The sequence below is a fragment of the Silurus meridionalis genome, chromosome 23 (genome assembly GCF_014805685.1).
Source record: "Silurus meridionalis isolate SWU-2019-XX chromosome 23, ASM1480568v1, whole genome shotgun sequence".
Classification (NCBI taxonomy): Eukaryota; Metazoa; Chordata; class Actinopteri; order Siluriformes; family Siluridae; genus Silurus; species Silurus meridionalis.
In genome coordinates, this window is record NC_060906.1 from 9,971,736 (window position 1) to 9,988,091 (window position 16,356).

Consider the following 16,356-nt stretch of genomic DNA (forward strand, 5'->3'; position numbering starts at 1 on the left):
ATTTAGTATTAACTGTTAACTGACTTTGGGGTGTGTGTGTGTGTGTGTTTTTTCTTCAGGTATGTATCTGTCAGATCTTACCTACATAGACTCAGCGTATCCCTCCACCGGCAGTATTCTGGAGAATGAACAGAGGTCCAACTTGATGAACAACATTCTGAGAATCATCTCAGACCTACAAAGATCCTGCGAATATGGTGTGTGTTTTTGTGTGTGTGTTTTTGTGTGTGTGTGTGTGTGTGTGTGTGTGTGTGTGAGTGTGTGTGTTTAATGGGAGTTCATAATTTATTACAATTTGATGCAATGGATTTTAAATTCTTCTTTTGTTCCTGGCTCAGATATACCTGAATTGCCTCATGTCCAGAACTATCTGACCTCAGTCCACTACATTGAGGAGTTGCAGAAGTTTGTGGAGGATGACAACTACAAGTGAGTGTGTGTAGCATCGGTGACTTCTGTTCTTGTTTGCACGTGTGTATCGTTTCTAAATTGTATTTATTTTTTTCTGTTGTGATCAGGTTGTCTTTAAAGATCGAGCCGGCCACTAGCACACCTCGTGCAACTGCCTCTAGAGAAGACCTCGTAGGTATGGAAAAGAGCATTCCGCCAATAGTGCGAACACGTTCTACTTCTATGGGTGGAGAAACATGTAGCAGCTTAATTCATTTCTGTGGCGCAGGATCGGATGCCTCTGGTTCGCCCTTGTGTGGTCGCCGTGGCAACTCTGCTGATGGTGGCCTACCTAAAGTCCCTGGTACTCCACCTTCCCCTCGCAACCTCCTACCGTATGGGCACAGGAAATGTCACAGCCTGGGCTACAAGTGAGTCACTTCACTCAAACATTTACACTCTCACAGCCTTTACTTCTTTGCACTCATTCTCTTTGCGTGTGTGTGTTTGTGTATATATTTGCATATTCCCCATGATGTAGTTTTATTCATAAGATGAACACAGTGGAGTTTAAGAGCGCTACATTCCCCAATGCTGGATCCAGACACCTGCTGGACGACAGTGTACTGGAGAGCAACACACCTACACGAGGACAAGCAGAGAGCTCCACTCTGTCCAGTGGCATCTCATTGGGTATGAAATCCCTACACACACCTAATGGAGTGGAGTGGTTGTGCGGATGGATGGATGGATGTGCGGATGTGCGGATGGATGGACCCCTGTGTAGATGGATAGTTGTAAGGATGGAAAAATGAATGTGTCTATTATCCAATCTATTGGAGTTGAAATTCAAGGCACTTAGTCATTTTCTCGAGTGGTATCTCTGTTCCAAACATCCTGTTTACAAGCCCATTCCAAACTTACACATACATTTGCTTTTTAACAGTATAAAGCATGCACATATATACACACACACACACACACACACACACACACACACACACACACACACTACAAACAATTAGAGATCTTTACATGCATGTAGTACTTACACTTACATTCTGGTTGTTGCTGCAGGAAGCAGTGAGGGATCGGAACTCAGTGAAGAAATGTCTTGGCCTGCGTTTGAAAGGTAAATACACTATTTTTTGTTGATGCGCAAGTGCACAAAGGTCCACCAGCAACCACCACCACACTACTAGCCATGTATTTCTTTTCATTGAACCACTGAATGTTCCAATTTTCTGATTAGATCAAATTTTTTTGCCTTGGCACATATTCACACAAATATATTTACAGAAGTGCGTTATTATATTTGATAATTTCTTCTAGTGGCCTGTTTTTTGTGACTGCTGCACTCGTAGTTCTGTCTGTGTGTGTATGTGTGTAACAATGGCACTGTATCTATGTTGTGTGTGTTAGTGGAAAACCCAACGTGTGCTAATCAAAAAATAATATTAATTGTGTAGCTCATGAGAGAGTATGAATATACACATGCATGTGTGTGTTTTGGCTGAAACTGATCCCTGCACCATTATGACCGACACCCAACAGGACACGTTTCTACCACTCTCTGGGCCCAGTGACCCGAGTTGGCCGCATCTCCTGCAGAGGAGGCCACAGGCCCAGCAGGTAACTCCAGTCACCACTGGGCCATTCTCTCTGACTGACTTTCTCTTTCCTGCTTTGCCTCTCGCACCACCCTGACTTGGGCCAAGCAGCTGCACGGTGTATAAAGGTGTTAGAAAATTGCACTTGGTGATGGGCTTCTCTGAACTCCAGGGGTGTTGCGGGTTCTGATGATTCTGTCTTGCAGCCTCGGCTTGCTTTTAGCTGCTGGAGACATCGGTCTTTTTTTTTTTTTTTTTTTTTTCTTTTTTCCCTGCTTCATTTTCATTTGTAATTTGACTAAACAAATTGATATTATTAAATCGTTGTGTATGTGATTTCTAATGTTGTACGTTACCTTTTATTCTCTGAATCTATATACATACAGGTGGCAAACTGTTGTTGAAAAGCAGTGAGAACTCCTTCGGCACGCCCCTGACACAGAAACGAACACTATTCTATTATCCAAACAATATGTTGTCAGTCGATGTACAAAATTTCTCACACAAATTGCATTTTTTTGCAACTGTCAAGGCATAGCAGAGGAGATTTGTTTTTGTCAAATTCATTAAGCTGTTCAGTACTGTAAGTATTGTAGCACTGTCCTATTTTGAATAGAGAACTGAATCAGGAAAAAACTGTTTCATCGTAGGATTAATGTAAACCGAATTGGTTTGTAATGGTTTGCAGGGAAGTTTCCCACAAAGTGGAGATGTGAACCTAAACCATGCCAGGAAAATGTTCTTACAGCATAGAATACACACCCATTTTTCCTTTTAATTTGTCACCTATCTTCTATGAGACCACACAGATCATTCCTCTTAAAAAAAAAATATGTATGAGGAACAAAATAGCTGAATTTCCAAATGTTTTTCACATCTCTCTTGTGGTGTTTTCTTGTTTAATTTCCCTGGATTAAAGTATTAAGGGGTCTGCATCATTTCCCCCCCCTTTTTTTTGGTGTGTGTGTGTGCATGCGTGCTTGTGTGAGAGCTCGAAAGAATGGAAGCCGTGTTTATGAACTCAGTCAGTGATGTGAGTAATATGGTACTAATCCTCTCATTCAACGGATTATGTATTACTTTGATCCTATACAATCTTCACTGGATGACCAGAATGTATGTGGACACCTGACTTTTACATTCATATGTGCTTATTGAATTATCCCCTTTGCTGTTTTTTTTATATATATATATATATATATATATATATATATATATATATATATAACTACATTCTTCAAAGCAGGATTATTTTGGCAGTGTTCATTCAGCTACAAGAGCATTGCTGAGATCATGTGCTGATGTTGGGGAGGAGGTCTGCGTTTTAGTTTATCCAAAAGGTGTTCAGTGGGGCTGAGGTCAAGGCTTTATGCAGGTCATTAATTTGGAGTACTATGACTCCAGCCATTTCTTGAGGCCAGGTTTTTGAGGAAGGCACGTATATGGCTGTGATTCTCAAGTGTTCACATCGTTTTGGCGTAGAGTAAATAATTCAACCATACTACTGAGTTCAGCAACACCACACCAATCCTGAGTAATTTGTACATTGAAATTGTAAGGTAACAAACTGTGCTTGTTTGTCTGTTTGAATAGTTCAGCCGAGTCCGAGGAGCTGGCAGTGCACCTGTACCCTGGAGCAGTGACTGTCCAGGGAGTGTTACGCAGAAAAACCATCCTAAAGGAGGGCAAGAAGCCTACGGTGAGACCTCCGTGCACTTCAGTCTTGTAATTTATTCCATCACCTCCATTCATTGATTATCGCAATAATAGTTAGTTTTAGTGCTTCCTATAACCACACTGGAACGTTTCACTGTGTTAATCACTTCATTCATCTGTGCTCATCACATCCAATTCCACTTCCTAGTTTGATTCAGTTTTTACAGTAGCGTTGGTGACAACATCTGCGTACGTGGCAAAAGGTACTTATGCAGTACACCGGGGGTCTCCCAACAGGGCACACTGGGGATGTTACTAAATGAATATACTGTACACATGTACACAACGTTTCTGTCTGTTTTATTATGACCGACAGGTCTCTTTCATTTGAGGGGCTAGTTACAAAATGACTAGGAAATTTAGAAAATAATGTTTATTACGGGATTATGATTCTCATTCACCAGCCTCTCTTAGTAGATAGTGGATTTTACCGATAGCGATAGCTAGGTTGGATCGTACTTGCCGATAACAGATTAATCAACCAATTAAAATGGATACTGGAAACAAACATATCACAACACTCCATATAAAATAGTACTGATCTTTATTACAAAAATTAAAAAACAGTACTGAATCATGAAAATAAAATACATATAAACATATTCATTATATTAAGAAATATTAAGAAAAATAAGACATGCATTCAAGCTGAAACAAAAAGTAACAGTTAAAATAAAAGTTACATCCAAAATTTAAAAAAAGAAACTGTCAAATAAACAGTACGTGGCATCAGTGATTTGCCTCTGGAGGCCGCTGTATTACTGTATAACGCAACCCGGAAAAACTATCGGAATAGATTTTTGACAATAGGCGCTAGTTCCAGCTATCAGTGCCGATTAATTGCCAAAATCCGATGAATCAGCCGACCTCTATCATACAGCAGTGCAACATAACATTCTCAGAGGAAAGTGTTGTTTCCCCTCTTCTGCATACATGATCTCCGAGGACTCTTGGCCATTAACAACCATGACATTACTGGGATTCGAACTTCGGATTTCCTGATGAGGGGACTATATAAACTGCAGTGCTAATATAGGAATATGAGTGCAGTCATGCCTAAGCTCTTGTATGAATTCAAACCCGACCATGAATCTAGGTTATGCTCCATGATCTCTATAAATTAGTATTAATAATACTCAAAATTCAAAGACAAACAAATCGCTTGAAATTACACATCGCATACAATTATGTAATAAGTCAAAAGTGTTAGAGTGGCTAACATTTCAGTTATTTATTCCTATATTTATTTTGCCTAAGTGAAATTACATGCCAAGATTTTAGATAAAGGTATAGATATTTAGCTGGTCAGACTCTGATGGAGGGTTTTTGATTACATATTTAACACGGGTAACATTTCTACAGGTTGCTACGTGCAGGTTTCCTCTCTATCTGCTGGTGCAGCGCTGTATTAGGACTTCAGCTCCACTGTCTCTGTCCTTAGTGCTTGGCTGTGTGTTGTATAAATCAACCCCGGCAGTAAAATGCACAAGTTTGAAGTTTGGTTATGGGAGAAGAGGGAACCGTTACAACCCTACCCCTTTACATTTAAACACACTTCTACCTATTTTGTATGTTAATAAAATCTCCTTTCATCAGTCTATTTGATTGATTAGGGCGATATTTAGGAGCGTTTTACATTCGTGGTCAGCTCCATATACGCAGTAAGAGCTCTCCAGCCATCACATAGTCATGAAGTAAGAGATGAATCACTCCCAAGGCCACTGTGATACAGCACACAGTGTATGAGCTATTTCATATTCACCATTAACTTCAACATTTGCATGGTTTTTCTTTCTTATATCATCCATCTCATGTGTGTGTGCTCCATTAGGATTTTATAGGGCTCCTTATATAGTTTTATGTTTTGACCAGCCTTGACCTCAACAACGTGGGTGTGTGCAAACGTGTTTACTTATGTTTCCCTTGTGATATGTACGATAACTTTTTTTTTTCTTTTCCTTTAGGTGGCTGCATGGACTAAGTACTGGGTAGCACTGTGTGGTACTCAGCTCTACTATTACACTGCCAAGTCTCTTAAAGCCACTGAAAGAAAGCATGTGAGTACCTGCCATGCCTTTACATACCAATCTCTGTGGTTCCTCACTTAATACTGCCCCAGGTTTGAGCTCTGAGGGATGCAATGGTGCATTAGAAGGGAAAAAAACCTTCTCTGAGCTGCTTCACAGAAAAAAACCCTCTAATTTTACATAAGCCATAGAGAGCAAAAGAAAGCCTTTCAGAACAAAAGAATATAAACATGTGGTGCTCCCAATAACCGGGTAATCAGTGGGTTGCAATTAGTGAGGGCAACTGCTTACACTCATTGGAATGAAGTGGTATATGACATCATGTGTACCAAGGCAGCTATCATTCACTGAGTTAATAAGAAACACATGCAGCACAGGAACAGTTACACAGGCACGCAGGTCATAGTAAAATACATGCACAAGTATCATGCGCTAAATACATAGTACATGGCTTTTCTACTCAGAAAGTACATATGAAGGAACCTTCAAAATGTATCACCAAAGAAAATACTGTAATACTTACGGAACATTAATCTAAAAGGCTCTATATAAACATTGAACTTTGCCATAGTCAAAACTCTGTCAAATCTCGTCATGCCCACCTTGATCTTGTCATGGAAATAGCCACCGCTGCTGGCATGACATTAAAAAAAAAACAATAAACAAACAAAATCCGGGGACAAATTTTTTCTCCCTCCCAAAGTTTTATGTCCCTCTTTCTCTTTCTCTGTCAGTTTAAGTCGACCTCCAGTAAATGTGTCCCTGTGGTGGGATTAATGACGATGATGGCAGATGACCCAGAGCATCCTGATGTATTCCTGCTGACAGACTCTGAGCACGGTGAGCGTGTCCATGCAGATACAGACCATGAATGACTTTGATCACCTTTTTTTGTCTATTTGATGCCACAAACCTTTTTCTACTGAACATTTTCAATTGAAAAATCTGAAATGCAAAAACTGTTTCCAAGCTTAGTTTCACCTCTGGTGCATGTGTACTTTAAATAGCTGGTTGTAAAACTATACCTGGGAAAATAAAAAAAGGTTGCAGCCTCAGGGTTCTCATTTGCACATGCCTGCTAAATCCGCACTGGTGTCCTATTTCTCATTTGTATTTCTATTTCTCATTTTTTTCTTTTTTTTTTTTTTTTTTTTTTTTTTTTTGGGTACTAGTTAATTTGTATTTAGATATGACTCCCACTGGGGGATTCATCATGAGACAATATACATTGCAGTTGCATATCTAAGTCTAGGGTACACAGTCTCTGCAACACTGGATAAAGATGATCATTTTGTCACCACACTGCAGAGGTTTTATGTACATTAATGTACAGACAATAAACAAATGTAAAGGAATTATAGTTTAGCTGTACACATTACATCAGTGGCTCCTAAGCACCAGGTCGTGACCCATTACGAGGCTGTGGAAAAGCTGCTACCAAGTCGCAATAAGACATTTTTGATATAGATACGAGTATTTTTTTATTTTTTATTGTGCATTATGCCTTTTAAGAGCCACAAGTGTGTATGATAAGTTTTTAGAAACACAGAGATTTCTTTCTGAACTGATTCAGTTTATGCCAGAGCAGTTCAATAGGATTTGGGTGCAGTGTCTGGGCAGGCCATTCCATGATAGTGAACACTCCAGCCGAGTGTTTAAACTTTACAGAGCTTGGACATATGCTTCAGGTCATTGTCTTGTTGTATGGTGAAGTTGATTCCAATCAGCTGCAGTCCAGATGCAATTGCATGGTGTTGGTTCAGTATTCCTTTCACCCAGAATAAGTCTTCAACGTTCCCTGCACCAAAACAAACCCCAAAACATTAAGCTTCCACCTCCATGTTTGACTGTGTTTGTAAGGCAGTCTGCTAACATCTTTTAGCCTGTTTTTCATCTTACAGGAATTTCATCATCTGGGTGTTTCCAAATAAACACATTTTTATGTATGTATGTGTATATGTAGGCATCTCTCTGATTTTGTTGCGTGTATGCAGGAAACTCATACAAGTTTCAGGCAGGGAACAGAACGAACGCTTTGCTGTGGTTTAAACACCTCAGTGCAGCATGTCAGAGCAACAGACAACAGGTAAGCATTTGTGTGTTCCTCAGTTAATATTTTGTCTGTAAGTAAAAAAAGCATCAGGTCAGCACTAATTACTATTTATAGAAAATATTTAACAAATATTTATGAACCATGGAAATTTTTAAAAATGTAAAAAGAACAGCAAAGATCATTATTTAGGATTATGGAAAGGTCAGTTTTTTTGTTGTTTTTTTCCCCCTAAGTTATACAATAACATTTGTCCTTTATTATGTCAATTACATACATGTGTATGACTAAAACCAAATGAATAATCTTTACACTGAGTAAACAGTGTGGAAGAAAGTGTTGTGTTATAGGAAAATAAAGCTCCTCAGGGTGGTGTTTTGTGGGACGATGTGAAGCAGAGTGTTCTGGTTTATACTTGCCCATGTGTGCAGAAGCAGTGACATCGAAAGCAGCGTTGTTCATATGCACGCCCGCATATCTAATGTAATTTTGGAGCATTAAAGCTGACGTTCGCCAGATGGCACATCAGAGCCTAAACATCCCTGTCCATCAGGCTTTCAAGAGGATCTCGAAAATGTTTAGCGATTTCATGCATTTTGAACTCTTGTAAAACATTTCCACCATCATTGTGATCGTTGTCATGAGCAACATTAAAAACTCTTACATTGTATTTAAAAGTGCGCTATACGTACAAAAGTATTGGGACACCTGGCTTTTCCGGCCATTAATTTTTCCCTACACTTGAACTGGGAGACCCAAACCCATTCCTGTATGACAAAGCCTCTGTGCACCAAGCCGATATAGTTTACATGGGTAAGAGTGGAAGATCTTGAGGTGCCTGCTATAGAGCTCTGACCTCAACCCTATTGAACCCCTTTGGGATTAATTGGCAGGAGGATTGGCCTCCCCACCTCACCTACATTACTACCTGATATTACTAACGCTGTTGTGGATGAATGAGCACAAATCTCTACAAAATCTAGTGGAACAGTTTCCCAGAAGAAAGGCAGATATTATAACAGCAAACTGGGACTAAATGTGGAAATGGGATGTTCAAAAAGCACATACCAATCTCATGGTCAGGTATCCACAAATCTTTGCCCATATAGTGTATTCACACAAGGAAAATACAGATGACTGGTACACACAATGCTTGGATTGAAAGCTGCATGAGAGGATTTAAACACTAACTAATGGGGAAAAACACAGAGTTTGCAATTTAAGACCCAGTACTAGTTTGTTACTAGTGTTTCACAGCAGTAAATGGAAGGGGAAATTGACCATTTTTTTATCGTCCCGCACCAGTCCACAGTGTCTGGATTATAACACACACACACACACACACTATTCATTAAAATGTGGCTGGATTGATTTTGACCTCAAAATATTAGCATACAAAATCTGTCTTTGATATTCCTACCGTTTGAAAAGAGAATGAATGATACAAAAATGGAGTCGGAGGAACCCTCTGTTATGGATTTAAACCAAGGTCACAGTAGACAGATGCTTATCCTGATTGTATATATCTAACATGCTACCGTGCGATCATATTTCAGCTCCAAGTCATTTCAGTACTTAAATAACAGCTACTTTTTTTAGTTGGTCTTTGCAGTGTAATGTAAATCCGGGTTGCGCAAAATGTAAACTCGAATTGTTTTTTTGTTTTGTTTTTCAGGTTCCAGCAAATCTAATGTCCTTTGAATGAAAGGTCCAATCAGACAGCAAAAAAAACCATTTCAAAGGCGGGTGCTAAAAGACATGAGAAAAGAGGTTACGGAGTGAGGGTGCGAGAAGTGAAGAGAACAGAAGAGGAGTGGAGAGAGTAACTATTTTACAGTAGCTTTTCCACTGCCATCACCCAGCCTGAGTCTCACTGCAAAGCCCTCCACCACCACTGCCTTACAGAGTGGAGCAAAATCTCGGAGTGTGTGTTTGTGTGCGCATGTGTGTCTATCCAGCTCTCCACTGGTGTGGATCCCTGTCTCCTCTTCTATTTTTTTGGATTTTATTCGACTTTGTATTCAGCCTCTCTCCATTATAGTCTCTTTCCCTACCAAAGAGAAATTATTTTCTTCTTCTGTTCCTGCATCCAGTGCACCAGGTTCTTAACTCCATCTGCACCCCTTCTTTGTTTTGTTTTTTTTGTTTTGTTTTTTAATTGCAATTTTTGGTCTCGTTAATTCTGTTCATGTTGTGAATGAACAGCTGGGACTCATGCACCGTCCACCAGTGGAACTCTAAACTCTTCTCCTCTTCATGCCTCACACATACCACCAGGACCTTTAAGGAAACATTTGTTTTGTTTTTTAAATTGGGGCTTGTCACATTTAGGTCAAAACCTTTCTCTCTTTCTCTCACATTCTCCCTCTCTTTTCACTCAGTCTCACACTCTTACTTTCACTCACATTTATGCCCAAAAGCACGCACATCGTCACACACGTTGCTTCTATTCGTACACTTGAGTTGGGCTCAAGCAAGCATGACACAAGCTTTTCAGAATGCAGGTTTAACTGCAGGGATCGGAAGTGTCTCATTTGTTACAACCGTTTTTGAAAAAGGGCTCTGATACTCAATGAAAAACCACACGGGGAAAAAAAACCGTGTTCCCTTGAATATTTGCATCACCTTTTTAGTGTCTCGGAGATTTCTATCAATTAAACCTGCATGCATTTACACACTCACACACATACGGTCACATATAATACGAGCATTCAGGAGATGAATAATGATTTATTTATTTTTTCCCTTAGAGGCACTTAAGCCAACTCTCAGACAGCGATGGTTTTGTATGACAGGATGAAAGATGGAAAGAAGGAAAGCGAATGTAAAGATAAAATGAATTACCCATGGTTGGGTTGGGAAACGTATGGCACAGTGTGCACAGAGGTGGGTGGGTTGTGGTACAATTGGGTGTGTGGGGTTTATACAGCAGCAGGTGCTGTTTATGGTACGACTGAAGCCTCAAAGCAGAGGTCATGTGTACAGGTATATTCTTTTTTTTTTTTTTTTTTTTTTTTCTTTCCTTTCTTTCTTTCACTTTCTTTTCTTTCACTTCTCTCTTCCCCACATAAATCCATATCTAAAAAGTGGGATGTTGCTTACCAGGACACACATTTTCATATGTACTTGAATGCTGTGAATGTCAATTGGATATATATATATATATATATATATATATATATATATATATATATATATATATATATATATATATAATATTTTTTTGCCTGTAATCTCCGTGGTGGTTTAACATTGTTTCCTTCCATCTATTTACATCTATAGTTTGTTTATAGCGGATAGGTTTCAAAAAATTCAGACTGTTAGAGGTGGCTGCATGTGTTTGAATGTGTTTCATCGATAACCGTATGAAAAAAGATTCACAATTGTACAAAGAAGCTATCTTTGAGCCATTTGCTTTTTGTTTACATGTTTTGTTTGTTTAGTTTCTTTTTATTTGCAGTATTACGTTAGTCAAAGTAGGTTTCCGTTGCACTGGTCTTAGGATTATTTTAATTGTCTGTTACACTTTTTTCAGTCTTTTCGTTTCAATTGTTTATTTTGACGTGCTTTGTGCTTGTTTGTTTGTTTGTTTTTTTTATTTCGGTAGCTGTTACTTATTGTAAATGAATCGAGCTGGGAGTTTACTGTACCTCCGCACATGACTACACGTTGTGTTTAAAAACCCTTCCTCTGCACGGTCCAGCCTTACCATGATGTTAAACGCGTTATGTACTTTAGACCCCCCCCCTCGTGGAATCTGTAGAAGGAATCCATAGAAACGCAGTCTAGTTTTATGCGAGTGTATAAGGCTCTATCGGGAACAATCGAGGAGGATCGAGAAGCTCTGAACAAATAAATAGCATTTTACAGTTCAATAGGGGAGACAGAATCATTTGTTAAGGACGGGCACATGAAACAATCCTTTCCTTTTTGTGTTGTTTACTTTGCTTTAGTGGTGTTTTACTTGTCTTTTTTTAAGATTGTGTCGTCTCCCACCCCCCCACCCCTCAAACATTGGCTCTCTCTCTTTGCTCCAGTCACCTGTGCGTTTGACCAGCAATCTTTTAATGGTGCCTCAGATCCGGGGTCGTGTTCTAGTTTACGGGCTTCTGGAGAGTGGTTTGTTTTTGGATGGTCTTTCGAATATCTCGTCCAACACTATTACAAGAATGAAGAAATGAATTGAACAGTATTAAAAGTTTTTTTTTAAATATATATATCATTCATGATAGTGCCGGACCCGATATGTCTAATAGAACGAGTGACGTCTTGGAGAAGTGTTTACATGAGAATTATAAAGTGCCACAGGTTTAAGCTGATCTCTACGGTATGGACGTAGAGTTCGTTTTTGGGGATTCTTTCGCAAAAAGCACATCGGGGTTGTTTGAGATTGAATATAGATATGCCACACAATGCAGTGAAAAGCGTTTATGCACCACTGTTGTCACATATTTTTGCTTTATAAGCAGCCATATTGGCTCGAAACAATTGTTTGTATAACACTGTGGGTTGCAAGGCAAGATGAAGTCAGTCTGCTGTGATAGAGCAGCCATTATTGTTTAGGCAGGGGAGCTCACTGAGTGGATTTGGCATGGCTGCTCTCAGCTTGCAACATGTCACTAAACATCACTTTCAAAGCCAGAAGATAGGAGTGTAGAGTGAAGATGTGTCGGAGTTTTACTCTCTCACACATTCATAAAGACTGAAAGCTGGTAAAAAAGGGAAATGCAGTGTGGTTTGTGCACATAAAGCCCCTCATTAATTTACCAAAGTGTTGGGAACTGGCGCTGCTCAAAGTGCTGACCTTTTCACCAAACTATGCCACATGGTCAAGCAGACACACATTTCGTTATTGTACTTTCCCTCTATCTCTTGCATTGATTTTTTTTAAATGGTTTTTCCATCAGGAACTGAATGTGTTGGGTTTTTTTTTTTCCCCCAAAATTGTTGAAATGGAAAAGCTTGGACAGATCTGAAAAACAACAAATACCGCAGCAAATCATAGTCCGTGTACGCAGAAAAAGGTGACTGGAGTGAAAAGAAACTCCCCAACTATAACTCAGACTTGTCTTCTCTTACTTCAGCCTGTCCGTTTAGAAACATGACGTGGTACTAAAACTGGTTATATAGGATTAGATTCAGGAATCTGTTCAAATGCATTTGGTTCATAAATGTTACTGTACATAAGAATTTCGAAAGAACCAACTTTCTAAGTTCTGGACCAGAGTGGGATCATCTTTTTTTTTTTTTCCTGTGTGAACTGTATGGTTTTGTTTTGTTTTGCTTGTTTTTTTTTGTTATGTTGCACATGCATTATAACTTAAACTAACACTGTTATTAATATTATTATATACAGTTTGTCTTTTACAAATACACAAACATCTGTGAGATTTTGCATTTTTTTTCTGTAGCTAAATATGTTTTATTGACCTCCATTTGGATAGAATATGCTGTGTGATGAAATGGTTTGTGTGTCAGTGTGAATCGGTCAAATGTGGGGACCCCCAGAGATGTCCTTCGGTGCCATCCCACCTGCATCCATTCTGCAGCCTCCTTTACTTATATCCAGCCCTCCTCCCTGTTTTATGACCCACTGCAGCACTATGACCTCTGACTGTAGAAAGATGTGCTCTTGGGTTCCTAAAAGGACAAAACAAATAAACACGTGTGATCCTTTTTCTAAACCCTGGTCCGTTTTTTTTATTTTTTATTTTTTTAATTAATGTGTTTGACTGTGTGTAAGGCAATGAATGTATGCTGGTGTGATGCCTTTAGTGAAATTCTCCAGAGAGTCACTTCAGCTCACTTGATTTATTACATGTTTGCAAAGTAAATGAATGTATGGCTGGAAATATTGATGGTAAACACAGTGGTAGGTTACACAATAGTAGAATCACAGTGACTACTAGAATAAAGCGCAACATATATAGTTTTGTTATACAGTGCCTTGTGAAAGTATTTGGCCCCCTTGAACTTTGTGACCTTTTGCCACATTTCAGGCTTCAAACATAGATATGAAACTGTCATTTTTTGTGAAGAATCAACAACAAGTGGGACACAATCATGAAGTGGAACGAAATTTATTGGATATTTCAAACTTTTTTAACAAAAAAAACTATATAAAATTATTCAGCCCCTTTAAGTTAATACTTTGTAGCGCCACCTTTTGCTGCGATTACAGCTGTAAGTCGCTTGGGGTATGTCTCTATCAGTTTTGCACATCGAGAGACTGAAATTTTTGCCCATTCCTCCTTGCAAAACAGCTCGAGCTCAGTGAGGTTGGATGGAGAGCATTTGTGAACAGCAGTTTTCAGTTCTTTCCACAGATTCTCGATTGGATTCAGGTTTGGACTTTGACTTGGCCATTCTAACACCTGGATATGTTTATTTGTGAACCATTCCATTGTAGATTTTGCTTTATGTTTTGGATCATTGTCTTGTTGGAAGACAAATCTCTTTCCCAGTCTCAGGTCTTTAGACGACACATTTTATGGTTCTCTTTAAGAAATGGCTTTCTTCTTGCCACTCTTCCATAAAGGCCAGATTTGTGCAGTATACGACTGAATGTTGTCCTATGGACAGAGTCTCCCACCTCAGCTGTAGATCTCTGCAGTTCATCCAGAGTGATCATGGGCCTCTTGGCTGCATCTCTGATCAGTCTTCTCCTTGTATGAGCTGAAAGTTCAGAGGGACGGCCAGGTCTTGGTAGATTTGCAGTGGTCTGATACTCCTCCATTTTAATATTATCGCTTGCACAATGCTCCTTGGGATGTTTAAAGCTTGGGAAATCTTTTTGTATCCAAATCCGGCTTTAAACTTCTCCACAACAGTATCTGGGACCTGCCTGGTGTGTTCCTTGTTCTTCATGATGCTCTCTGCGCTTTAAACGGACCTCTGAGACTATCACAGTGCAGGTGCATTTATACGGAGACTTGATTACACACAGGTGGATTCTATTTATCATCATTAGTCATTTAGGTCAACATTGGATCATTCAGAGATCCTCACTGAACTTCTGGAGAGAGTTTGCTGCACTGAAAGTAGGAGGCTGAATAATTTTGCACGCCCAATTTTTCAGTTTTTTATTTGTTAAAAAAGTTTGAAATATCCAATAAATTTTGTTCCATGTCATGATTGTGTCCCACTTGTTGATTCTTCACAAAAAATGACAGTTTCATATCTATATGTTTGAAGCCTGAAATGTGGCAAAAGGTCGCAAAGTTCAAGGGGGCCGAATACTTTCGCAAGGCACTGTATATAAATGTATATTTTAGATATTTAATTCTGCTAATATTTAATTCTACCAACTTATAAATCACCTGTGACTTGCACTAAATCTTTCTCTCTCCTTTTAGTGCATTTCAATTAAATTACATCTGGTTACACTCATTGCTGTATAAATTATTGTCGACCCCAATTCCAAAAGAATTATGGGATGTTGTGGAAAAATGTTACTAAAAAGAAACAGCTGTAGGAATATTTTGCAACTGATTAGCTTAATTAGCAACAGGTCAGTAACATGACTGGATAAAAAGTGTATCTTAAAGAGGCAGAGTCTCTCAGAGGTAAAGATGGTTCACCAATGTGCAAAAAGAACAATCTTATCTTCAGAATTTATTTTTTGTGAGTATCGAGATTTGCAGACAATTGACGTGCGACTATCTCGTCATTTACGTCCATAATATACAAATTTTCCAAGAATCTGGAGAAATCTCTGATCATGCGAAAATCAATACTCGATGCTCATGATCTTTGGGCCACTGCATTAAATAAAAGTATGATTCTGTAAAGTAAATCACTGCATAGACTTAGAAACACCTGCAGAAATCATTGTCTGAACACAGTTTGCATGTCATCTACAAATCCAGGGTAAAGCTCCCATCATGCAAAGATGTAGCCATATGTGAACATGATCCAGAAATGCTAACATGTGACCCAAAGATCATTTAAAATAGTGTATTTCTTTAGCGCTTTTCACAATGGGCATTGTCTCAAAGCAGCTTTACATAACCTAAGAATTATAGAACAAAACAATTAAAAGTTTTACATTTAAATTAGTTTACATTTTGAATAGACTGCGGTAACTTGGAAAACTATTGTGTTTGGACGAATCTAAACTTTTAATTCCTTTTAGAAAATGTATGCCGTGTTGTCCTGATTAAAGAGGATAGAGGATACCATCCGGCTTGTCATCGGCACTCGGTTCAAAAAGCAGCATCTCTGATGGTATGGGAGTGCATAGTACCTGTGGAATGGGCAGATTTCACATCTGGAAAGTCTCCATCAATGCAGGTATCAGATCAATATATACCTTTTTTAAGGGAAGCCCTTGCATCTTTCAGAAAGACGATGCTAAACCACATTCTACATCTATTACAACAGCATTGCTTTGTAATAGAGGAGTGCGGGCATTGGATTTGCCCTGCCTGCAACCTGTCGCATCATGAAACAAACACAAAAAAATAAAAAGACCCACGTCTACAAAATAGCTACAACACCGTATCGGACACAAATGGGACAACCTTTGTATGTAAAACTCAAGCTACTGGTTTCCTGCTCTATA

General features: G+C 39.0%; 1 protein-coding gene across 2 annotated transcripts in view; it reads left to right on the plus strand.

Annotated features, from left to right (window-relative positions):
* Positions 1-13,477, plus strand: part of ralgps2 (Ral GEF with PH domain and SH3 binding motif 2) — a 94,372-nt gene extending 80,895 nt beyond the window's left edge. Inside the window, exons 10-21 of one of the 2 annotated variants that reach the window (XM_046835764.1) lie at positions 60-197; positions 339-429; positions 519-586; positions 680-821; positions 932-1,083; positions 1,468-1,522; positions 1,945-2,022; positions 3,594-3,699; positions 5,681-5,773; positions 6,478-6,583; positions 7,738-7,829; positions 9,469-13,477. In XM_046835764.1, coding sequence (XP_046691720.1) covers positions 60-197; positions 339-429; positions 519-586; positions 680-821; positions 932-1,083; positions 1,468-1,522; positions 1,945-2,022; positions 3,594-3,699; positions 5,681-5,773; positions 6,478-6,583; positions 7,738-7,829; positions 9,469-9,498 — 1,151 coding nt within the window. In that variant the 3' untranslated portion in view covers positions 9,499-13,477. The remainder of the gene's footprint in view (positions 1-59; positions 198-338; positions 430-518; positions 587-679; positions 822-931; positions 1,084-1,467; positions 1,523-1,944; positions 2,023-3,593; positions 3,700-5,680; positions 5,774-6,477; positions 6,584-7,737; positions 7,830-9,468) is intronic. The other variant, XM_046835765.1, reaches the window with a different exon arrangement.
* Positions 13,478-16,356: the final 2,879 nt, after the last annotated feature.